The sequence below is a fragment of the Ricinus communis genome, chromosome 10 (assembly GCF_019578655.1).
Source record: "Ricinus communis isolate WT05 ecotype wild-type chromosome 10, ASM1957865v1, whole genome shotgun sequence".
NCBI classification, from domain to species: Eukaryota; Viridiplantae; Streptophyta; class Magnoliopsida; order Malpighiales; family Euphorbiaceae; genus Ricinus; species Ricinus communis.
In genome coordinates, this window is record NC_063265.1 from 13639165 (window position 1) to 13665612 (window position 26448).

General features: G+C 31.6%; 2 protein-coding genes across 3 annotated transcripts; one reads left to right on the top strand and one right to left on the bottom strand.

Annotated features, from left to right (window-relative positions):
• The first annotated feature begins 13118 nt into the window (after positions 1–13118).
• On the top strand, positions 13119–21678 carry LOC8285670 (protein LAX PANICLE 2). Of its 2 annotated transcripts, none has more exons than XM_015714953.3 (4): positions 13119–14432; positions 14607–14657; positions 14780–14852; positions 21046–21678. In XM_015714953.3, the coding sequence occupies exons 1-4, from the start codon at positions 13513–13515 to the stop codon at positions 21208–21210; spliced, it is 1209 nt and encodes a 402-aa protein (XP_015570439.1). In that variant the 5' UTR covers positions 13119–13512; the 3' UTR covers positions 21211–21678. The 2 variants fall into 2 exon arrangements, with proteins under 2 accessions (XP_015570439.1, XP_015570440.1); XM_015714954.3 differs by having other exon boundaries at positions 21049–21678.
• A 2835-nt stretch (positions 21679–24513) lies between these two features.
• Positions 24514–25748, bottom strand: LOC8285671. Its single transcript, XM_048369888.1, has one exon. It carries the CDS (start codon positions 25480–25482, stop codon positions 24685–24687), a length of 798 nt encoding a protein of 265 aa, XP_048225845.1. The 5' UTR covers positions 25483–25748; the 3' UTR covers positions 24514–24684.
• Between the last annotated feature and the right edge of the window lie 700 nt (positions 25749–26448).

Here is a 26448-nt window from a genome sequence, read left to right on the forward strand (position 1 = left end):
AGAAGAAAAAGATGAAGTACAAGGTAATAGATAAATGATATAATATTAATCTTTGAGGTGTGTTTTTTATAGGAAAAGAGAGAAAAGATAATGATGGCGGTAATAGAAAAATTGGAAAGATAAAATAAATACGTCTTCGAATTTCGATTATTGCAGGAACATGGGACCCATCTCGAGAGCCCCCCATGAACTACGGCTTTGCACGCGCAGTCAGGCATTTGGGCCCCACTTTTTTTCTCTCTGGCCCACCCACGTCCATGCAAAATATATTTTTCCGGCATAAGAAAAGTACAGATAAACCCTTCACTGTTTGTCTAAAATGCAATTAAACTCTTAAACTCTAAAATAGCTCAATTATCTTTCTAAAATTTTAAAAACAGTGCGACGGAGCTCTCTCTCTTTTTTAAATTGATAATAATATTAATTTTCGTTATTAAAATAAAAAATATTATTATTTTATCATTTTTACTAAATATATTTTTTTTATAATATATAAAGTTATAAATTATAAAAAAAATTTAAGCAATTTTTTATAATATTTAAAATTAATAGACTTTTATATATAATTTGCCATTTTTTAAAAATTTTAATTACTTTTTACTAAAAACTTAAAAACTTATATATATAATTTGCTATTTTTTTCTTCTCCTTGTTTAACTAAGAATAAAATAAGATATGAAATTTTATGAGCACTGTTGCTGTTTTTCTCTTGGAATTTTTCTTTTTTTTTTTCTTCGATGTAATTTACTTGATTGTTGGATAAAATGAAATGATTTATATATAATTATAAGAATTTATGTTCATATTTTTGAATTTATTTTAAGAGATTAAAGGGTGGACCCTTATGGTGAACCATCAATTACGACCATATGAATATTTTTAGTTATTGAATCAAACAACACAACAGGCGCATGGTTTGGGAGTTTGGGCTTTGGGTATTATTATTATTATTATTTTATTATTGATGATGAGTTTGATGACAATCATCGTATTGTTTCTTTACTAATGTTGGAAATTAGAAGCCATATAATTTATATTTTCTAGACTCTATTTTTAAGGGTGTGGCATGTACCCCAATGCAGAAATAGAAAAATTGAGGGGAAAAAGAGAGGAGAAGAACATCCACTGATTAACTTCTAAAAAGAAAATGTATTTTTAACACAGTTGCATGTTGATCCTTTTTAGGTATTTAAATTTATAATTATAAAGTTTCTCCAGTAAAAAAGAATTATATATAATTTTTTGTTATATAATGATGGTATCATGTATTTGGTATAGAGGGTGCATGTATTTCCTCATTTGTATTATTAGGGTCGCTGATTAATTTTGGTGGTTATGTATTACTTTGCATTTAGTTGGGTCTCGAAAGTATAAACCAAATTTAGTCGTGCATATAGCAGATAATTTCTTCTTTTTTAAAAAAAGATAAATAAATATTGTCATACATATTTGTTATATATAACAAAGTGTACCAAACTAGATAGGCACATCAATAATTTTCATATACATCACTTACCTAATCACTAGTGACTTTATGTTTTGTATTCATTTTGATTGGGCAAAATGAAATAACCTTTCTGAGTTGTAAAATACATGATTCCATCCCCCTGAACTGAATAATATTTTATTTCACTAATAATTTAGCCCATTTGTTAAAAATTAAAAACATATTCTATTTGCTAAGAAGGACTTAAAAACACCTGAACTAACCTTAGTAGGACTAGAGAAAAAACAAAATAAACCTAACCTATCCACAACCCTAAAGGAATGTTTTCTTTCTTCACTGACATTAATAATTTTTCTTGTTCTTACATCTTCAATTGCTACTGTTTCTTCTTTCTTCCCTTGAATTTATTTTGCATTACACATGTATTTCTTTTCTTAATTTGGTATGAGGGTTTAGGGATATTTATAGGCAATAGTAGAAGATGTCTATTTTAATAGATAAGAACACAATGGGAATAAGGTACAAGAATATCAATTGTGGTTATAGGGAAACTGGAGTTTGAATTTTTAAACAGAAATTGGCTACTGTTGTTGCAAGGAAGGATCTTGGCTTGGTTGGTGTGGACCTGCGAGACCTGCATTTGGAGCCTCATTGGGTATTAGCGACTAAAGCTTTCAAAGTTGTTCTATGGAATATAAGTAAAGTAGTTCATGGTTTAAATGAGGAGCTGAAGAAGAGGTTGACAGGACAAAAAGTAGAGTAAGCAGAAATTCAGACAGAGAATGGGAAACTATAGAAAAGGATTAATCAATGTGCTTGAAATGAATCTGTCAAACTCGTGCCCTTTTTTCTTTTAATTTTAATGCTTGTGAACTTTATGGCTATAATGGGGATACTGATTTCGAAATTGCGACGGGTTTACTTGTTTATAGGATGTGATTGTTTGTTAATTGTAATGGTTTTATTATATTGGAATAAAAGTGGTTGTTTCTTTTTGATTGTTATGAATGGCCAATTGATCATTTTTAAAGAAAGTTGCGGTTATTTTAGTGAAGTCTTTTATATTAAGAATTGTTGCTGGATGCATCATTGATTGGTGGTAGAGTGAGAGAGAATGAGATTGAAGAGAGAAAATAAGAGTGTGGAGTTAGGATTGTAACAAATTACATAAGGGTAATAGTATTTTGTTATTAGTTACTAATTGATCAACTCATTAACGAATGCTTTGGCTAATTCTTTTTGTTTGGTGCGAAGGAAAGGAAAAAGAAAAAGGCATGGAGATGTGAGTGGAGAAGCAAGTAGAGAATAAATTCAATTTTTAATACTTGTGAAATGGTATAGATTGAAAATTTAGCCTAAATGACCGCTATAATATGGACTGTGCTGCTTACACTCTTTAAGAAACTGGCCACCAATTAACAACAGATTATGGAGAAAAACAAAAACACTTCATTGTGCTCGTGGGTAATGATTATAGATAGCTAGGGCTTTTGCTTTTTGTTCTTTGGTAGAAATTTTGAAAAAACGAAAATATAAAATTAGATTTTATTTTCTCACATTTTGTGCATAATCTGTCACTTATCAAACGAAGTAATGATGTTGTTTGCACTTTGCAAGTTATAATTTACTTACCAATTAGTATAATTTAGTATTATCTTATATAATTATTTTTTTTTTGAACCATATCTTATTTAATTATTTGGTCATATATATTATTTATCATTTCACTATTCTATGAAAGCACAAGCAACCATTACTTAAATCATCATCTTTTATATGAGTAGGATGAAAGAAATGACACGACTTTTGATTGCAGCCGGAGGTCACTTGTCATGCACGAATGGGTGATTGTTGCTGAGCATTTGAAATTAATGAATTTTCGTACGTTAATCTATTCATTAATTTTGTTTTAAAAATTAGTGCATATATGGCTACAGCAAATTAATACTTAATGTAAGTTTAAAAATTTATTTAATATTTACTATAAAAAAAATAACATAAGCAAGAGCTTCCAAAGGTAAATACGATATAAGAGGAGCTTACATTCGTTATAAAAGTAAAAACTTACATAGTGCGAAATAGAGTACTCAAACTTGAAACCTCTTACTTACAAAAGTAAATGCTAATATTTCTTTTTGGATAATTAATTTTGAAAGTGAGAGATTTCGAGTTTGAATTTTTTTTTTCTTACTCATAAATCACTCTTAATTTTTATTTGTATAAAAAGGAACTCTTTGCCTTAACTTCAGTTTTATATGAAAAATGTATTTTAAGAAAATTAATATTTTTTTTATTTTCAGTATTTTATATTTCTTTTAAAAATTGATTTACAGAGTTCAAAAGACATAAAGCACTCGAAAATAATTATTTCCATATGCAATGTGACAAAAAAAAAAAGAAATTTTGTATAAAATATCTTCCTTATTAATAGATCTAGTAAACTTTTAGATGTAGTCAGATTGGATACTGAATTCCAGTGATCCAACCTTTTATTTTAAATCAAACAATAATTTGAAGTTATTTATTTGATCAATGTTAGAGCACTGAAATTTCTATATTACCTTTCCTATAAATGTTTGTTCATTGCTAATTTAGATTCATTTTTCTAATTGTGGATGCAGTCTTATCGAAATGTGATCACGGAGTTGAAGTAATTTTTACTTAAATCCTATTATTTATAAAATAGTCTCTAAAGATAAGTTGGATTTTTCGGTAAAAAACGAGCTTAGGAAAAGGGCAGCAGAAAAAGAGGAAAAAGGATAAGAATGTCTAGCCAGTAGAATTGGGGAAAAGAAGTGCCCAAAAACAAAAAACAACAAAGAATGTGAAAAAGGGGAAGAATATAATTCAATAGACGTGAGGCGGCTTTGCTTGCATTGAAAGGGGACAATGCCAATGCAATGCAAAATGGGTAATCCAAAAAGGAGGGGCTTACAGAAAGTTGGCCCCCTTTTCACTTTGGAATGAATATGATCACCCCCACAGCACTTCCCACTAATGCACAGCCATTACGCTATTGCAAAATTATACATCATCTACCCAAAAGGCTTCTCCTCTCCTCCCCCCACCTTTTTTTTTTTTTTTTTATTATCCATCCATCCATCAACCCTTTCTCTTCCAGACCAGTCTCTATCACAAGATTGCAAAAGAAAGCATGTCCCTGTGCTTTTTATTGTGAATAATTAGGTTTGTGGATAGAAAGAGAGAGTTCAATATTGTACAATTGTCACACACCATGACCTATCTATACCTAGTTTCCAATGTTTTTAAACAGTAGTACGTGTGTGTGTTTTTTTCTCAAATTAAATTTGGGTCAGTATAATATTGACTAGATTTATGATACCTGTGGTGATTGAGAGTGATTGGTACACGTAAGAGTTTGTTTTCAAGATTAAGTTATTACCAAAATTAAAAGTAATTACTGTTATCTTTTGTGTTTGTCCTTTACCAATTTTAGAAGCTAAGTTCCCACCCAAAGTATAGAAAGAAGGATATCTTTGCTTAGAGGATGATGTAATTTTCTTGAGCTTGTCAATGGTGGCGATTATTGCATAACAAGAAAGCTTTTTAGCAATGAGTTAGAGAGGACAAAAGAAGGCCGTCCATTTCTTCCCTTTTAAAGTTAACACACAAAATGATTAACAACAAAAATCAAGTGCATGGAAATGGCTTACAGCACCCAAAATCATCAGTGCATTAATTAGTACTTGTCAGCAAGCTCCATCATGCCTTGTTGGTTAGCCTCGATCCTTTCGGAATACCAGCTTACAACTTTTGTATGCTTTTTTTGTTGTTGTTAGGGCTCTATAAGCAGCTTAATATGGAATTTTGTCCCTTAACCACCTGCATGGGGAAATTAACAAACCTGATTCTGCTTTTTTTAAAATGAAAAATAGCTGATGGGATATTTCAGAATTGAGGGTAATAATTAATGTGGGCTCATAGACCTTTGTGCCCACAATGGTAGGGGAGACTCATAGCTTCCTGGGATTAATTCGTAGGGCAATTATATGTGTATAGAAACAGACGTGCATGTCTAGCTAACTCTGAAAGATTAGACAGTTTTTTCTGAGTGGATAATTAGCCTAGTATATTATCACATCTAACAAAGCTCAGCTGTGTAAGCTAGCTATATTATTGTATTCTTACACAGATAGTGTCACCGTCAGTATATATGTACATTTAATTCCAAAATGTACGACTCTTTTGGATTTGGAACATCTAATGCTTCAACAAGTGGTCATATTAGTTAATCATTAATTTGGGATCGCATCGAAGATTAACCAAATCAGTTCCTTCTTTTTCTCTCAAAACTGAACGTGTCACCAGTTATTAATTGCATTACTTAAGAACAAAAAACACATACAAGTAACAACAAATTGTATGCCTCAGGTAATACTTCCTGCTTACCAAAAGGTTAAAGTGAAAACGATCAGTAACTGTAAGTATATAGTATTTTAAATTTTTGTCATGTGGGGTTATTGTGATAGTGGTCCTGAATGCTGAAGTATATGAATTATGTAATATAGGGATAGGAAAGGCGTGGTATCTGTTTTAAGCTTCTTTTCTTTACTATAAATGAGCCGAGCAGCGGTAGCAGAAGCCAAGGTACGCACATGCAAAGTTACATTTACATATACAATACATTTTTCATTTTCTTTCCTATGCTCTCTCAATTATCTGACAAAACTCTCTCTTTACGCCATGCACTGCATTCTCTCTCTCTCGGTTTCGACATATATATTAAAACCCACTTCAATTTTATCCCTTTGCTACACTCACATGCATGGACTGACATTTCCACTCATTATTCCACATGCACATGCAAACATATATTCTCTCTCCCTCAATAAACTTATATATATATATAACAGTAAGTAAGTAGATGGGCAGCTAGCTGTGGTTGTTTCGGTATTTGTACAATATGGCCTCCTTTTTTAAAGGAAAAATTTTGCCTACGGACCATGCCACTTGAATTATGCTATCCACACCATGACTATATCAATAATTTGAGTCAACATGACTTTTTTTTTTTCTTTTTTTCACCTAAAATATGAATACCATATGTTAGTTGTTAATATCTAAAGAGATGAAGGATTGTTGAGTGGCTATTATCGACCTCACTATTTTTTTTTTATTATATTTTCATTTTACGAAGAATTAATCTTATAGTAAGTGGAGAGATGTCTCGAACTCAAAAAGTAGAATAAAAATTATTCAAATTTTTACAATGAATAAAATCAATAAGTAATATATAGTAACGAAAACTTGGACATTAAATAATTAATAGATATTTTAATTATTTAATATAAATAATATATTTATATATAATATTTATTTATGAATGAAGAATATAAATAGATGAATATTCTTAAAAAAAAGAGAGAAGCAAATTCCTTTATAACTGCTTCAACTACTATTAGAGTAACTATACATACAATCTTTTTGTCAACGTAAAATTATAGAAAGGAGAGGGTGATGATGATGGTATTGATGATGGCATGATGACGAGATTAAAGCAAAATTCCTTTATTATTGTCCTGTTTATAGTGGGAAGAGAAAGAAGAAAGGAATGGAAAAGAAAGGACTCCACTTTCTCTAATGGGAACATATTTTTGCATTTTGAAAAAGAAAAGGGTTTGGATGGATCAATCTCTTTTGATAATGGATTGGTCCCCGCGCTTCGTACGGTTTCTAAAGCCATTATAATTTTTACATACACACTGATGCATGAAATCATATCTCTTTCCATCTCTGTCAAAAGTCATCGAAGCATCCCATGCATTATTATTACGTATACACCAATATAATACCTGCTTCCCTCAACCCACATATAAATATATATATATATATATATATATATATATATATATATATATATATATATATATTTTCTCCTTTCTTAAAATTTCATAAAAATAAAAGAATTATTTTGTTATTGGTTTGATTTTTATTTACTGAGGTGAAGTGAGTCAGTGTATCCTTTGGGGCCCCAAACTCATGATCCACTCTTCAACTAATCAAACTTTTTTGCTCACATCACATGCAACCTCATATCACATATTACCTGTCCTACTGTTGGTTTTTCTTTACTACTGTCCTTCCCATTAATGTCCTACAGCTTTGCATATATGTATATATTGGAGCTCTGTAAATGGCTACTCTTCTTTTATACATCTGCGATCTATATGGGTCCATCTCCATCAATGTTCAAAAGATTTAAAAGGTTCACTTTTCCCCTTCTTAATTAAAAGGAAATAGAAATTTTGGACCCAAAACCAAAAAAAGAGAATAAAAAGATTGAAGGTTGTGTAGGATAGTGGCACATTATTGATCACATGATAAGCTTATTTTGATCATTTTATTTGGGAAAGATAGATGAGGAGTGTCCACATTCTAGAATCTTGAAGATGAATTTTAGGTAAAAAGCCATATATCACCATCCATAGCCTTTGCTTTCATGCTTTTATTCCAAGTTTTGGTCATTCCATGCCCATGGACTGTCACAGTAGGCCACGCCTCTCCCTTTTTACTCCCCTTTCTTGCTGAACCGTTGCTCCCTTTAGACTGCTAAAGTGAAATAACCTTCCAATATCTCTTCGTGTTTAAAATTGCAAAAATTATTGTTTAATGTCAATCTAGGGCTTTTTCTTTATATTTAATTCTGCATTTTTAAATTTTTTAAAAATGGATTATTACTACTTGGATAATGGGAGAAATTCTACTCTCTCAAACATTACAGCATCTAAATCAAAAAAGTAACTGCACTATCGGTAGACTAGCTAGTTATTAACATCCTTAATCATTACTGTTTTTTTTTAATTAATTTTTATATTGTGTTTGGTTAAATTTTAAAAAATTTATAAAATTTATTTATAAATATAAAATTTATATATTTTGAAATAAAATACAAATTCTATATAATTAATTATAACTAAATTATATTTTAATAAAATATGTAGAATTTTTAAATAAATTTAAATTAATAAACCAATAATATTCCATAATATCAAAATATCTCTTTCAACTTAATTATCTTTATTTTGCTTTCTCTTTCGTTTGTTTTTTTAAATAAAATAAATCTTTTTACAAATTTCGACCAAACATAAAATTATTCAATTTTCAAAATTTGCCACAATTGTACCCATCCATGGATGAAGCATTTTGAATTAAATTATATTTAATACTAATGAGTATATGTCAATTATCTATTGATTTCGTGTATAGTGGGAGCATACACCAAATCTAGGCAAAAAAATTTCAATATTCATATATACATGTCATTTTTTTATTAGTTGTGATGTATACATCAAAACTATATAGGAAGTTCTCATAAATTAGAAAATAGTATAACCATAAGCAAACTATAGCTAGTGCTTTCACCATTGTTGTTACTTTTATTATTATTATTATTATTATTATTTTATTAGAAGACCAACAAGTTATGGACTATACAACATGGATAGTCATTCCTTTATATTCGCTATAAAAGAAAAACTCATTTAGTGCGAAAGAAAAGACTCACTCTCAAAAATAAATACTCTTACCATTTAAGTTAGGTGTAAAGTATTTTATTATTATTATTATTAATATTAATATTATTATATCTACTTATAATATTATAGTTCATTTAATATAAATAATGAGCTAGATACATTTCTAACTTAGATAGCGGACATGACTCATTTAAAACCTTTTCTTTTAATAAAAAAAATCCACAATGATAAATATTATTTATAAATGTTAAATTTAATAGAGTTAATTAAAATTAAGTTAAATTGATAAGAGTATGTAAAATACATATATGTACATGCCATATGTTTCAAACGATGAATACTTTTCTGAAAATTTTTTAGAAAAATAGAAATCATTTTGATTTGTTTCCAAACACAATTTATAAGTTAATAATATTAACCTTCCATTCCCTTTTCAGCATGTCCATTGGGCCTTATCAGCTGTAGTCTTGATTTATCTACAAATCGTCCATTAAGCATATCCCAAAAGGGCAAAGTTTCATCATGTCGATGGTCGCTCTTAAATTTCACCTTCTATAATAGTTTTTAATATTGTTTTTATTACAGATAGGAGAAGTTGAGATATAAGTTTTTGGTTGCTTTCCTATTGTAATTATAGCACTATAATATTTACGCTTAATTTGAGAAGAAAGTCTACTGAAATATGATGTTATGTCATGCATAGCAGCAAAAATTATTTCAGATTATAGAATTATAAATCCACTTTAAACTATGAGGTCACTTCATTTTTACTAAATGATTAAGGATTTTTGAGAATGCAAATAAGAACTTAAGAATTATAATGGGCAATAGGCATAAAGTCAAGGGCTACTGATGAAATTCATCCCCCAACTAGTCGAGTGAGAAATTAAAGAGAAAAGAGAATTGACTGACGGCACTTCGAGGGCTTGTTTCCAAAAAAGAGAAAAATTAGAAAATGCATGTCAATAATAATTGGAAGTTGGAAAATAGTATCGCAATGCAAGAACTGCAATTATGGTTTTTTAGTTGTTGAAGCTCTGTAGTTGCTGGTTGAGTTGTTTAGTTCAGTTAATGAGGACTACTTTGTGCATGTCTGAAAAAAAGAAGAAATTTGAGAGAGTAGTTGTTGGTCTAAAAATTGTCTTTTATATGTGGGTAGCCTACTGCATTGCTAACAGGATCATCCACCTGCTAAGAAAATTTTTTGCTTTCGGAAATGAAGAAATTATTTCAAAAAGAAAAAGAATTGTCTCATCAGTAACCCTATATACTTTAATCCCTTCTCTCCACTTCCCATGTAGTTTCAGTTAAGGGAATTCGTTGATTGACCCTTCTTTGAAAAGTCTCTTTGTTTCTTTCTTTCTTTCTTTCTTTTCCAAACAAAAGCAAAAAGAAAAGACCATGTTTGATGGGCTGGAAAGAGAAGTAGCAGCTTTTCAGCAAGAGATGCAACTGCCAAGCCAAGACCACCAGCAGCAGCAGCAGCCATTGTCCTTTTATTTATTTTTCTATAATTAAATCACTTCTTTCAAGTTTTTTAAAATGTCTTTTGCATTAATTTTCCTAACTGTAGTGTACATATAACATAAGCTAACAAGAACAGGCATGGGTGTCACCAATTGAAAAAGAGAAAGAAAAAAAAAAAGGGTTTCTTTTTTCTTTTCTGGCAAATGAGAGCCCTTCGTACAGTTGTTGCAGGGAGGGTGGGAAGCACATGCTTTATGCAAGGAATGTCCTACAAAACCCACGTCCCCTCTTTGCTTTTCTATTTCTCGGGTTGTGGGGAAACACCATCATGCATGCTCAATATATATTTTCATTTCTTTCTTTGCCAAACACTTACTTAAGCCCCCGAATGTACAATCTTTATTCTACTAAACCCTCATACTTTGATTGCCTATTACTGAACCTCCATATTCTTTTATTTTAGTTTAAGTTTGCTTTTCGCGACGGAACAAATCCATTCCTTGACAATGTTCATCATAATACCTATAAAAAAATATGAAGATGCCACCAAAAAGGAAAATAAATAAATAATAAGTGAAAAAGAAAGAAAGAAATGATCTAATTCCTTTGTAATTCATCAAAATTGCTACACTTTTCATATGAAATAAATCAAAGATTGTTCAATCTTCACATGTATCTAAAATTGTTATTTGAAATGCCATTCCAATCTTCACTCGTATATTGCAGTTTGATGTAAGGAACAAAAGTAATCCCTATAGATTACCCTTTTCTTTTTATCAAATTTACAATTAAATTTTCCATTTTTTATTTCTTTAATTAAACTCAATTAGTAGTTCTTTTCTTACTTCTATAAGGAAGGCAATTAAATCTCATCTTTAAAGAGCCCAAATGACAGAATTATAGTTTACTCGTTGAATAGCATTTTTGAAGTTTGAATGTTTATGCATACACAAGACTTCGGAGAGTTTGAAGCTTTTATCTCGCATATGTTGGAAAGACAGAAAGCTAATGGTTTAGAAATTTCACGAGTCTTAATCTAACGCACTAGAGAAGAATCCTACACATCATTGTCACTTTCGTCGCCACCGAAAAGTTTCCGATAAGAAGAATTTCCTCAATATGAATTTGATGCTTTTCCATTTTTGAAATTCTTTATTGATGAGAAATCTGTTACTTTTAGATTTAAAGCTTCTGGGTTTTAAAACTTAGCTATAAGCAGTAGTTTTACTAAGTTTTGAAGTGTGATTACCTATTCTGAAAGGTTCTTATTAATTGTACTTTATCAAATGGGGCTATCTTTTGAGATTTTAAAGACCTAAAAAACAAAGAAGATGCTATTTTTATTTTTATTATTAATTGCCATTATCATTATAATCATAAGAATACCAATTGTATATTCTTTTTTAATTTAAATCAAATTGCTTCTTTTTATTGACACTTTTTGTTGTTCAGTTCATGAAGTATTAACAGTTATTTTCAGCGATTATTCTCCTCTTGAAGGTAAATTTTTAGACGTTATTTACTCGTCCGCTGCTGAAAACACCTTTCGTCCACTAGTGCGTGGAAAATGCTCTTGATGGCAATTAGAATGTGGATTAATGTATACAAAGTATCATAAGGGCATAATAAACACAATACAATCATAATGACTCAATAGAGAAAGAAAAGGTAAGTTGAGGGGCTTAAGGATGCGTTTTGCCATCTTTTGTTTTTATAATAATTTACATTCAATCAAACAAACATAAAATTGTATTGTCTTAATTTCTTATTTCATTGACAGGTAACGTCATTATGCCCTGCCACTTCTAAATTCTAAATCTATAACCCCATTACTCTCCATTTCATATTCATAATCATACATATGTATATTGAGAAAGAAAAAAAGGAATCAATTCTGAAAGAGAAATACCACCTTTTGATTTGCTTTTCTTGGCGTTTAGAGAAGGCTATTGTATTTGTTTGTATTAGTTGGGATTTACATGATAGCATATATACACATATGTAATCAAGATTCAATTGATTTGAGTTTTTGGACATTAGAAATCGCATCTTTTACAAGGAACACAAGTGATTGAATAGAAATGTGTAGCCCCTTTTTTGTTATATATGGAAATGAAGAAGGAACAAAAATATTCACATTGAATATACGAAGTACAAAAATATGTGTATAATATAGAGTAGATGCATATTCTTATATGAAAAGGAGGAGACGCGTGGAAACTTTCAAGCAAAAGGGAACCCAAACATAAACATTAAAAAGAGAACAGAATCGGTTTTTTGGTGTCTGAATTGAATAAGAAAATGGTAGTCTCTTCCCTCTTCCATAAATATGTGTTTTGTAGGTTAGCTGTCCTAAATAAAAATCAACAGTACTCCTGATCCCCAAGTTAGGGCTCAAAAGGACCTTTTGTGAGATATTCTAAAGAGAATGAGCCTTTTTGGTCATTTTCCTGCCTTTCTACATGCCCTAAAGGTGTTAGCTGGCTGGATGACCCTTCAGTTTTTTATTTTATATATATATTTTATATTCCTTAATTCTTATTTTGTACATTAGAAAATAGGTGGAACACATATTTCGTCTTAATAAAGTCAAAAAAATATATTAATGTTCGATCACCCTAAGAATATTTTGTTTATTATTAATTATTATATAAGATAACTGACTGACTGACCACCATCTCTTCTTTCTCTTTCTTCTGCAAGTGTTGTTGATCTTTTTTCTTTTTTCAAAAAACAGAAAAAGAAAAAAAAATTCCACAAGCTTCCAAACAAAGAGAATTAATGGAAAGTGAGAATTGCAAGTTTTATTCTCCTAGTTGTCCTCCTTGGATATTATGTTTACGATGAAACACAAAATAGTAATAAAAACCCTTATCTGGTTAATGGGTTGTGTTTCTTTTTCTTCTCTTTCTTCTTCTTCTTCTTCTATTGATTCCCAGATACTTGCACAAGCTTATGGCAACAATAACTGTAGATCCCTCTCTCCGATATAACTCTCTTTTTACAATCTTTTCAATCCATGGCTGTCTTTGAGATCAAGAAACACAATCATCTATCTCTTTTCTGTTATCGGTTTGGCGGGTTTCTTTTGGGCTTTGGGATATGACCATGGTTCCTGCTCAAACTCAAAGTCTTTCTAAACAGCAACAAGAACAACATAATTATCGTCTTTTTTACGGCGGTTATGGTGGTTGTGCTGGCGGTTATAATACGGAGAGTTTTGGTGTTATGAGCCAATTAGAGGAAGGTTATGACTATTGTATTAATGAAGCTAATTGCATATTAGGATCTGATCTAGTGGTGGCTAATCCTATGGCTGAAGATGAATCAAGAACTAACAGTCTTAACGAAGCTGCGGGCTCTAGCTCCAAAGACGACGACAACAACAACAACAATACTAATAATAGTAATACTACTCCTAATAATAATAATAACACTCGAGAAGAAGAAAGAGACGAAGGGTGGCTTCAATTGGGTATAGGTGGTAACACAAGGACAGCAACCCATAATCAAAGCAAGTATCAACATCATCATGTAATAGATCCAAGTGGAGCTACAAGAGGTGGATTAATCGAGCTTGATCTATTACCAGGAGGCGGTAGCAGCAGTTCACACCAAGGAAGGCCATTAAGCGCACCAATTTTCCATGTTCCATCCAGGTCGCCAGTAATGAATATTGCAGCAGGTGCTCCTAGTTTTTCTACTTCTTTGTTCTTTCATCAACACCAGCAACCGGGAAGTGGCAGCTCAATATATCCTCATCATCAAGAGATTAACTGGGCATTTAGGCATATGCCTCATAATATAGCCATGGCACCTTCTTCTTCATCTTCTCCTAATTCTCAATCCTCTTCTTCTTCTTTGATGCCATTGGGGTCATCGTATTTTTCGCGACCTTTTCAAGTCCATAGTAGTGGAGGAGTTGACGTTGCAGGACCAAGCTCTTCAGACTTTAGGGTCATTGATCCTCCAAGAAGACCTCATTCTGGCATTTGGTTTACTCTACAAGCCTCTCAAAACCAGTAAGTGCATAACAAACAACACAACAAAAACAACAACTCAGTCAAAGCTTAGCCCCACCATTTTCTTTTTTCTTTTATTCCAAATGCTCTTTTTTTTGTTGTTGTTGTTTTGTTTTTAATGTTTTGCAAATTTGCTGCTTTTGCTAATGTTTTGTGGTTGGTGAATAAATGCAGAGCACAAGAACCGTTCCTGCCTCAAATATCCAAGAGCTACCTCAGAATCAAGTAATATACATTTCTCTTTCTTTATCTATTCTTCATTGCTTATTAAAAAATAAAAAACTTCTTCTTCTTTCATTTTGTCTTCCTTAACTTATTTTGTTATTGTTTCTTGATAATATTTGTAGAGATGGGAGGATGACAGTTCGCTTATTAATGAAGTATCTGGTTAACAAGCTGAGATTGGATAGCGAATCAGAGGTATTTATAGCCATAACTGCATCTACTTATCTATCCCAATGCAAAAAAAAAGAAGAAAAAGAAAAAACAGTACAACATGGTACTGTATATGTTTTTCTTTTTTGCATTCCTTTACTTGCTTAAGTTTGGCATGAACACACAGCCAGACAGACGAAGCTAAAATAGGGAAACTAATTAACCTTTTCTTTTCAGAATTAGTAAACTTAATTACGCGAATAAGGACATTGTTGGTGTTAGAGAAATGACAGAAACAGCAGAACTAAATGCGTTTTCTCTAGTGGCATTTATTCTGTCTGATAATATCAATTTTTAGGTAGCAAGTATATTTCTAGGTAGCCATCTTCTCCTTATACATCATTAGCCTTTTTAAGCCCATAATCTATTCTTGTAAAGATGGTCTTAGGAACTAATTGTTTGGCCAATCAAGGTAATGTGTTGTCTAAAATGGTCATACACTTCTTGTTTAGTTAGTTATATATTGATGTTTGTGTAGTCTGCCGAGAATAAAATGGGGGTGTAGGGTTCTTAGGATATATTTCAGAAAACTACCTGCCACCTTCTTTTCCTTTCTATGTCTCCAAAAATAAATAGAACTAGTTTAGCCTTTCGTTCTTGTAAAAATGGGTTCTACTGTTTCAGACCATTAAAATACATTTCTTTTTTCTTTAACGTTACCAAGAAAAGAAAAAGTAACGTTTTAATGATATCAACTGAAACCCGCAGAAAAACTAAGCACAGTAAACCTAAGCCACTGTTTCCATCTTTACACACTTTTTATCCCTCTCTCGCCCTGTCAAAAAATAAACCTGAGACGTTAACATAAAAAATCCATACATATATAATTTAGGGCTGTAATGCCCAAAAAACAACAAAGGTTAGACATGACCAAGGTTGAGTACCAAGATTATCTCTAAGTATATACTGATCATAGAAAATTAAGCAATGATAGGTTAGGAATCTCTGATTAATGTAATGGTAGAAAGCATACTTAAGAAATTAATGAAGAGCCACAGTTCGTAATACTAATATATAATAATAATAATGATTAATTAGAAGCACTCAAGTTTTTCACTATAAATGCCAACATTCTTAAAACTGCAATAAATAGGTAAACTTTGTTGGTGAGGCACACGCATTACTTCTATTGCAGTACGTAGAGGAGGAACGCATGTTTGTATTCTGACATGTTACAGGGTTTATGAAATAATATAAGTCTTATTGAGTGTTTTAGCTCATTTCTTGCAATTATTTATCAGAAAAAGGGACCATTTTTATATAAGACATTAATAATTTTCTGCCCCATAGGGAGAGAAAATGAGCGATATGCCCCAAAAATTAATTATAGAATGGAAAGAACAACTGCTGTCCTTTGTCAAGAATTGAAATAACTATACTTATTAGCACTCTAAGCATTAATTTAGATCTGTAACCCATTAGACTATTGAGCATTTGCTCCAGGTAAACCTTGATTTATCTTTTACTTTTTATTATAATAATATTTGAATCTGATTGTTTTTTGGTGGGAGGCAGTGAAGTAGAAAATTAATAAAGTAATAAGAGGGCTTAAATTATTAGAGTAGCAAAATACCCAATAATAGTCTAAATTCGTATTTAGTCATTATTTGGTGATTAGTGAGAGCATTGATTTATACACTTATAATATATGTCCATCAAATGCATCACATTTTATTATACAATGTTTGTATTATGAGATTCCCATCATTCTATTTTAGAGTGCTTCTCATGCACTCTTTGTTATCAGCTACCACTACATGTTTCGTAATTATTACAGTAAAATAATAAAGTTTCATTTATTATTGTTACTATAATAATAATAATAATAATAATAATAATAATAGTTATAATTGAGCATTATAAGCCTACGAAAGAAAATTCATGTACAAGGATACACACGTGATGCACGAAATTAATCTAGGTTTCTGCATGTCCAAGGGACTATAAATGATTCCCTGCCGTTAAATCAATGGCATTCTAGCTTTCTTTATTTTTATTTCTTAAAAAACTGTTGAAAAAAATAGATAATGCGTTTTGATTAAAATAAAAAAACCTGAAACTTGAAAAGAGTAATACTGCATTTGAATCTCAACGACAAACTTTCAGTGTTCCTTATTAATTTCCATGCATACAGACTAATTTAGGGAAAGAAAAGTCTGTCAACATTATATCATTTAGTGAAGCATTCTACTCAATAATAATTATAAGGGTTTGATACTGTCAAGAAATTTTTTTTAAAAAAAGAACCTTTTATTTTTAAATATTTTCATATTGTTTTTATATCATTCATTAGTTCCTTTTTATTGGCATAGAACTGTTTCTATATCTTCTGAATATGCATCTAGCTAGTATTGCATATTTAGGTGATTTTCTTTTTAAATGGGTTTCTAAGAAAATTTTCTAACTCTTTTCTCCAGAAAAAATTAGAATAAAAATGAAATCAATTATACGTAAATCGCAAAAATATTTGTCAACGTTGGAGCTTTGTTTAAAATCGAACTGAAAGTAGTGCATGTGTGTTTGATTATATGAAAAATAAAGAATAAAATCACTACCCCAGATGCAATTTATACATTTTGCTTTTCACCATAATTTATACATATGCATGTCGTTTTATTAGTTTGTCTATGTGCTTTTAACACAGCTTAATCTCACAGGCAATTTATAAAGGAAAATGAAACTGCTTCATTCTTATTCTAATGCATCTTAGGAATAAATTTGATCTAGAGTATCACTTTGTCTTGTAGGGCAAGGGCAATGCTTAGGGTTGTTTGTTCTAGGGCAACAGACAGTATAAGAGTGAGAAAGAGACAATAAAAATCTTGATAAATTTCATTAACGACCCAAACAAAACAAACATCCATGGAATGGTCAAATATTTAAGGACAACACAACACAGTGTATACATTCTCATTAGAGAAAAGAAAAAAATCAACCTCAAATCTTGATGCCCGTATTTCATTTAAGAAAAAAAAAATAGTTTTTTAGGATGCAGCTCGCATAATCATTCAATTGTGAACGTTGTCTTCGTTGCCAACATGTAAAAAAAATACTTATTTTGGGTTGGCATTAAGGTCTCGTCTCTATAGATATGATTGAATGACACAATCAACATTCCTTTCTTGTTTTATACAAATCTAGTTTTAATTAGGTATAAGTCTGTGTCTAGGTCAACCCTTATGCCATGATTTGGATGCTTCTTGTTTCCTTGCACTTCATGCCATGCCATGAACTAAGGAGAGAGAGCCAAATATATATATATATATATATATGTATGCAAAGCAACAACCAAGAAAGATTTGAAGTGATTAAATATATATATTTGTACGCTTCAACCAAATTACACAAACAACTAATCATAAACCAGTCATCTATGGGATAAAACTAATATCGTAATCAATCAAATGATGTGTTAGACACTCAACATTCTTCTTGTTTTAATTTTATATAGTAATTAACAGAACGAATGTTTTTTTTTTTCTTTTTAACAAATAGAAGGTCAACTCTTATGCCATTGATTTGGCAAGTTGTGGTGGTGTTGGATCCGCCGCCCAGGCTAAAACTAAGTCTAATTAAATTTAACTCGTTAAAGGAAAACTTAGTAATTATAGTAGGCGGAAGGCCCTTATTTCCTTTCACACACATTTGCATGGAACTAAAGTACCCAAATCATTGAACTTTTAAGAAAATAATAATAAGAATGAATCTGTTGTAGGAATATTTTTTTCTGGGTAAATTCAGGACATTCTAATCTCTTTTCTTGAGGATGAGTAATTATATATCTTTAATTAGATCAATAATATATAGTTGAAGATGCTGTATTTTTATTAAATTGTTTTCGTACTTCTATATTGCTATATGAACACAGAAATATATTCTCTTGTCATGATGGGTTTTGCCATAATCTACGGGAATCTTCATAATTTAATTTATTTTTTTGTTAAATAAAAATTAAGTAATAAAAGAGATAGCATTGACTTTAAGAAGATATAAACATGTTGAAGTATGTGATATAAAATTTGTGTGCGTAGCTGACACGACACTTATTAACAACATAAACACATATTTCTCCAAAATGAAAAAACGAAAAGATTGATAAATGTTGGTGAGAGGGAAGGAAAAGGCAAAGAGGGAATGATGATATCGTAGGGCCAGGAAAATCACACGTGGACCCTGTCCTTATCAAGCACCTTCTTGTGTTGTGCATGCGGGTGTGTCCTCTCTTTCGTCACGCTTTCGCTTCTTTAAGATCATCTTTCTTTGTTTCTTTGTTTCTTTGTTTCCCCGACACCTAATTCTTGAAATCATACATTTGTGCTTAAAAAGAGCCATCCCATCATCAACAAACCCTAAGTGCTGCACTTTCATTTCTCTTTATTCTTTTTTTATTCATGTTCAGACCCCATCAATATTTATTTCAATCTCTCTTTCTCACACAGAAACACACAGAAAGTTAAAAGAAAAGAGCCCACTAATTAAACCAAAACGAAAAGATAAAATCAAAGCACCACTCAATTTTTATTTATTTTTTTTTTTTTACGTCGTAGAAAAGCAATGCATGACATGAGAGGATAAAATCCACAACAGAATCATTCCAAGTTGTTGAAAGAAACACAAAGCAAAAGATATATTTATATATAAAAACTTCAAACTAAATATAAAAAACACAAAACAAAAGCATAAAACGACAGATATTTGTTGTATAATAAAGAGAAAAAAACTAAATCTATATAGTTGGTGAATGATATGCATGCAAAGTTAAATAAATCCTCATGTATACTTCAAAACAACGACTCTCTTAAACAATAATTAAAACTGATTTTATTAAAACACACATCAGCAAATGATCATAACACCCCATGTTTGTCCATAGGAAAGATTGACCTTCTCTTATATTAATTAGCCTTTTTTCTTTAAAGATTTATCTTCTTTTTTTCTCTGTTTTTTAGTGGATAGACTGAAAAACAACGTGATGGAGACGTGCACGACATGAGATTGATGCATATATTTCATATTATCAGTGTTATAATAATGTGCAGAGTTAGGTTTTCTCGAACCATATAATTTTCTTTTAAGAAAGAAAACAGGAAGAGAAAGGAAATCTTCTTATTAAATTCAAGTAATAGTAGGTAGAAACAAAATGATAGAATATTTACACACAAGGAAAAGAAGAAAAGAAAATCAGCCATTGCCGTGCTTCTTGGATCCATTAATAAGAATATTTGATGGTGCTGGTAAAGGCTATAAAAATCTCGAGGGTATTTCAGAAAAGGGAGGAAGTCTATGAGGTGATGATTTTGGCTTAGGAGCAAAGTATGGGTGGGTCCAATAATGATTAAAATGGGGCAGTTCTTTTGAAGAAGGTGGAGATGGCGGGCAGCTCCAAACGGTCGATTTTCATGGCTGACCAGCTGACCCAATCTTACAATAATATAATATTAATAGGAAATAAGAGTATATTGTTGGAGTAAAATGATAAAGTTTCTTTCAGACAAAATTTTATGGGTAAAGTTAAAGTAACAAATACATATTTGCATACACATCCTAAGACGTAAGCCAGTGACAAAGCATGACTTCAGATTTAAATACATTATCTTTATTCTCCTAATTTATTATCAAATACTTTTATATATAAATAGTATTAGGTTCCCGAATACTATTCAAAAGTCTCCAACAAGTGTATGTTTATATATATATATATATATATATATATATCGTCACTTCCAAGTGAAATTTGGGGATCGCATATTTGCCTTACCTAAAAAGTATTTATTATAGGTAAAAGGTAATAAAATTAACTTAGAAGTTGGTTATCATTTCTTAAGGCGTAGATGGATGGGTGGTGATAGATAAGCTTTGGAAATTATTAGTAAATTAAGAAGAAGAAGAAAGAATAAGATTTGAAGTACAACTGCAGAAGTAACTACATAAGATGATATTAATATATATGTTTAAATTAGTTAACTTTGAATTTTATTAACTTAATTATTAGATGGTGTATTTGATGTTCATATGACTAAGATATAGAAAGAAGGCTGCTGGGGTATTTCACAAGGGTGGACGTATATGTGATGTAAAATGTTGCCATTATTTATCTATTATTGTAATATATATATGTGCACGATTGCTGTCTTATTTTTTTTTTGTTTTGTTTGTTAAAAAATAATAAAAATAAAAGCAGGTAGAGATAACATGTAGAGGGCAACAGCTTCTACCTTTCTTGACGTTGCAGCATGTGAGGGATCACATATGGAGCCCAAGAGATGCAATCACTTTGCTTCCAGACTCCTCAACCGTCGATCATATCATGGTCCTGCACTATGCTAGGAGTCCTCATAAGTGATTTTTTTCATTGAAAAAACAAACAGCATACTAAACTGCAAAACCACAAAAACAAGAAAATTAATATTTTCTCATTCTAATATAATTATCTCTCTCCCTCTCTCTTTCTCACCCATGTATCATTGTTAAGTTATGAAAACCCCCACCCTTTCTTCTTTTATTTATTGTTTCTTCGGATGGGCTCTGTTATTTATTTTCCCTTTTTCCCCATTTCTCTAATTGGAGAAAATATAGTTTGGAGTACCCCTACCCCCAGAAATGATGTACACTCTTTTGGGGTCAATAACATAACCCAAATGTATCCAAGCTTGATATTGAATTCTTTTTCCTTTTTGCCCTTTTCACTAGAGGCCAAATTACTTTCATGCTCGTTATTAAAAACTCAAATCTCTCTCTCTCTTCTCTACTATATTTCCTTCCCTGTTCACTTTATTAGTATCATTATCATAATATTTTGGTTTCTTGCTTATGTGTCGGTGACTAAGTTTTTAATTGTTATTAATATTAAAATCCCATTTGTGATATTGAGATGAAAAGCTAAATGATTTAGGAATAAAATAAAATAAGTCGACATTAATATGTTTTAAGTAATAATGGGTGACGTGCGTGTAGCATTTTCATAATAGTCCATCGGCCAATAAAGGCTTCCCCCCTTTAGCACTCACGCCACGCATGTGGGTTTTGCAAAGTCTAAGGTTATGATGAAGCTGCGTTCCGATTGTCAAAGGTATGATTTTCCCAATCCAATGATACCAAAAGTCATACTGTCCATTTTGGGACGTATAGAATTACTGGACTGTCTGAAATGATGGGCTTTAGATAGTAACACCTTAGATTGGGCCTTGTTTGATTGAGAAAAAAAGTAAAAAGAGTAAACTCGTAATTGTGATAATTATAAAGGATAAATGAATTAGATCAACTATTCATTATCACTTCTAGTGGCCGTAGGTGACAAATAATTTCCAGAGTTATTTATTTATATCTAACCTTTTGAAGTTTTGATTCATATATAGTTGCAAATTAAGAAATATTATTTTAGTTAAATCAGATATTTAAATAGAGTGATATTTTTAGTTTTTTTTTTTTTTTATACTATGACAAAATAATAGAAAATAAATTATTTTGCAAAAGATATCATTACTAAATTTGTAAATCTAAAAAACACATTAAGTCTTTTTTATATATAAATATATTAAATCTTATTCTCTGTCAAAATTTTCATGTCTCAAATATGTATATATTTATAGAGAGTAAATATATGGGGTAAACTGTTGGTCATTTTATCATAAAGCTCCATTAGCTTTCCAGAAAACTAAACTAATCAAAAGCTGCTAGTTAAGTATTTGCCTACGAGTATCCATCGTTAAATGCAGAACATTGCACCTGGAAATTCTATTCTTGGAGCAATCCAATAGAGTCCATAATATCCTCTAACATTCAATAATTTAACTGATCTCAAGGATTCAAATAGGGTTACCAGGAAAACATTCCAAAATCTGGAGATCAATAACCCATTTTCTCATTCTCTTTATGCCTTCCGCCAAATCTTACAACTCCTTAAGTTTCAATGCATAAACATACCATAACCACTTCATGAATTGCTCTCTGAGAACCTGATTAGTATAAATAACTGACTCTGATGCATAATGCAATCAGATATATAAATAGCCACCCGGTCTTGAATGAATTGAAGCAATTACTTAGAGCACAGGACATGCGGACACCATGAGAAGCAGATCAAACGAGTGAGTATTGAGGAATATGTCCCACTGAAGCTTAAGCTCCCACAAATAATTGAAGACAACACAAGTTTGAGCACATAATGGGAAAAGAAAACAAACAAGCATAGCATATCAAATACCAAATAAGCAAGAAATCCAGTTAGGTTGTGTTCCACATACACATTGTTCATTCTCTAAACTTCCAGAATATCTCAGCCACAATTTACAGTTGCGCTGGGTAAAATGTTTTACAATGACCGATTCGAACCATACCAGCTTATTGGTAAAGGAACCCAACACTAATTATTCAATTCCGTTGCTTCCTCTATTTTAACTGCCACAACCTTGGCCATTTGCACAGATCACAATTATTAGCCAAGTCCCTTTCAAACAAGGTCTGCCATCATCACACAGCATCTTCAATTTGATTATGACAATCCTTCATAACCAAACAACATATCGAGTTCAATTTTGACAACTCGAGCAGAAACCCCTAAATCATGACAATATTCTTTTTACCTCATGATCGCTATTGAAGATAATCATCTTTTCAACAATCTACTTTAGAAGGATTTCTGATGAACAATGAGCATGGCTGCTATGACATACCCCAATCAATCATTATTTTTAATGAGGATATCCAAAAAACACATGCTATTCCAATGTCCAGAGAAAATGGGGATGACGGATTAAAGCCAATATGCACTGAACAGCTTCCTAGCATTCAGATTCACATCAAACAGCTCAAACTTTGAATTGGATAATACAGACTGCTCATATTACGTAATTAGCATCATTGCAGAGAGAATTGTAAAGCATCTCTCCACCAAAATATATCTAACAAAACTTGATAACTCCATTCCTTAACAATTAATCCAGAATAAAATGCTGAACTTGCTGAAATTTGAGAGACCAAAGACTTAAATAAGAGGTGGAAATGAAGATGCATAGAAGAGAAGATGAGAGGGAGATTAGAAGAAGTAAATATAAGGATTGAAAAAGTTGAGCTTAGATATTGAAGCTGCTCTGAAACTCACTCTATGAGCCGCAACGCAAGCAATAGCAAAAGTCATGCGACTGATCTACCACTCATGCTTACTCGACTTTATCGACCTGGCTTGGGCCCTAAACTTCTATGTTTCAAAGTAGAAGGCATTCAGATAATACTACTCATTCGAGTTAATAGAATATGGAAGCATGGAAACATGGAAACAGTTAAACCTTGTAGGCAAGAATCGAAATCAAGGAACAACAAGAGGCAAAAGTACCCAATATCAGCAACATGAAGTTCACAAAAACTTAAAACAAAACTATGAAAAGAATAATGGCAATTGATCATTAAATTCTCCTAAACAAAGAAATATGATTCCACAACAACAGTACACAACATTAAGAAGCACATAAGATTAAAAAGAGAAAAGGCATACCACTACCAGACTGGAGTAACTAACTTGATAAAGAAACAAGATAATAAAATTGCACACTGGTGTCATCAACATGTGCTATATAACATAACCATCAGAAGTAATCATCTATCTGTATTTGTCAACAAAATTTCGCACTAACATCAATCTAAACTAATATAGGCAAATAGCAAACCAATTAAATAATATGTCAAAAGACAGATTAAAATACAAAAGGTGTTAAAGCTCTCATAACAAAACTATATGTCGGCATTATTAGTTAGAACGCATGACCTTTATAAGTAAGAAAGTTACAGAGTGAATCATAATATATGTCCAAAGAAAAAGTAGTCAAGAATAGCCCTTACGAAGCTTCTGGATAGCAGAATAGAGTTTCCTTCTAGAACCAACAGCGTTAATTCCCATATCTTTGAGATCTTCCAAAGTTAATAAGGGCAAAACTTGATCATCCACTTCATGCACTTCAAAAACCGGTGCGTACCTACTTAACCCTAATTCAATCAGCCACGTCCTCACTCCTTCACTCGTACTGCATTTACGGTCCCTAGAATCCGATTTTTCCGGATAATAATCCATTTCCATTCCATCATTTTCAGAAACCCTAACCCGACCCGTGCCCGTACCCATACCCGTCCGTTTATGTCCATGCCACATGATATTATCATTAGAATGAAGCGGACTTTGTTGTTCCGAATCTTGATCAAAATCCCTAAATCCTTCATCTCCATCTTCTCTACTATCTCCTCCTTCATCGACTCTTGATGCTATCCAATTCGACCTTACTCTTTTCGCTCTCTTCGCCTTCTTTCTCTGTCCTCCAAACTCGCCGTTTCCTTCTATTTCTTGATTTTCATAGCTTTCGTTTCCGTTTACTAGATTTGTTAAAGAACGAGCTTTAACTGATTTAGACGACTCTTTTGGAAGCCGCCACGACCGCCGGACATCATATGATAGAGTTGCCGACTGATCGCCGATCTCGCCGAGGCGGACGCTTGGCCGCCGTTGACGTTTCGGAGCTGCAGGTAATGAGGCGGCGTTTTCTGGTTCTGCAGGTGTTATAACTGCTGTGTTGGAAGTGGTTACTGTGGCGGCAATTGGGACTTCCGGTGGCGGTAATTCGGTGGCCATCACGACGAGATAGAGGAGAGAGTGAGTGAGTCTGTGTGTGAAGTGTGCGCAGGATAAGGAGAAGGGGAGATCTGGTAGTTCTAGACTTTGACGTGGGTGGTGTTTAGACCGTTGGATGAGCCTATAAATTTTAAATCTTTTTAAGGCTTAATCGCCCCGGAAAGAAGAAAACCTGAACCTTGAACTTTTTGTCGAATGTAACATATGGTTCTATTTTGTAACATATATCCGTACATTGTAATAAAATTTTCAGGCCAATTTACAGCCTAAATTAGCCGATCAGGCTTTTTTTCGCTAATGGATTGATTTTCTTAATAAAAATATATATAATAAAATCAAAATTGATTTTACAGATTATAATTTATTCTCTAACCTTTTAGTTGACTGACTAACGACACCATAAAATGAGCATTTTCTTTAGGGTTTCATATAACTGTGGGATCCAATTTGTGCTTAGCATAAATTGTGAATTGGCAGCTAGGAGATTGTAAGTGGATTGAACCACCTTACACTGTAAAGTGTTAATTGAAACCCTAATCAAGAAAACAAGTGTTATTTTTTCACATGGTAATTAATAGGCGACACAATGAAGGCTAAGATGGAACTATTTTGAGTGTAAGATAAGTGAGATTAATAGTTTATTTGGAGAAATTAATAAACTAAATGAAGCTAAAGCATTGTTAGAAAATTAGAAAAAGAAAATGGATAAGAAAAATTCGAGGAATGATATTTGTTGAAATGAAAAGCAGAACATTATTTGTCAAAACTTGAAATCATTGGTTTAGTGATGTTAAACATTCTGTGTGTTAATTGTTAGGGTATATTTGTCTTAGGTAATATGTGCTTAAAATCAATTTATGTACGATGATTGGCTTGATTATAGATGATCAAATTTAACAGATATATTTAAGTTTTGCGTTAAAAGTTATATTTATAATCAATATCAAAATATGTCACTAAATTTGA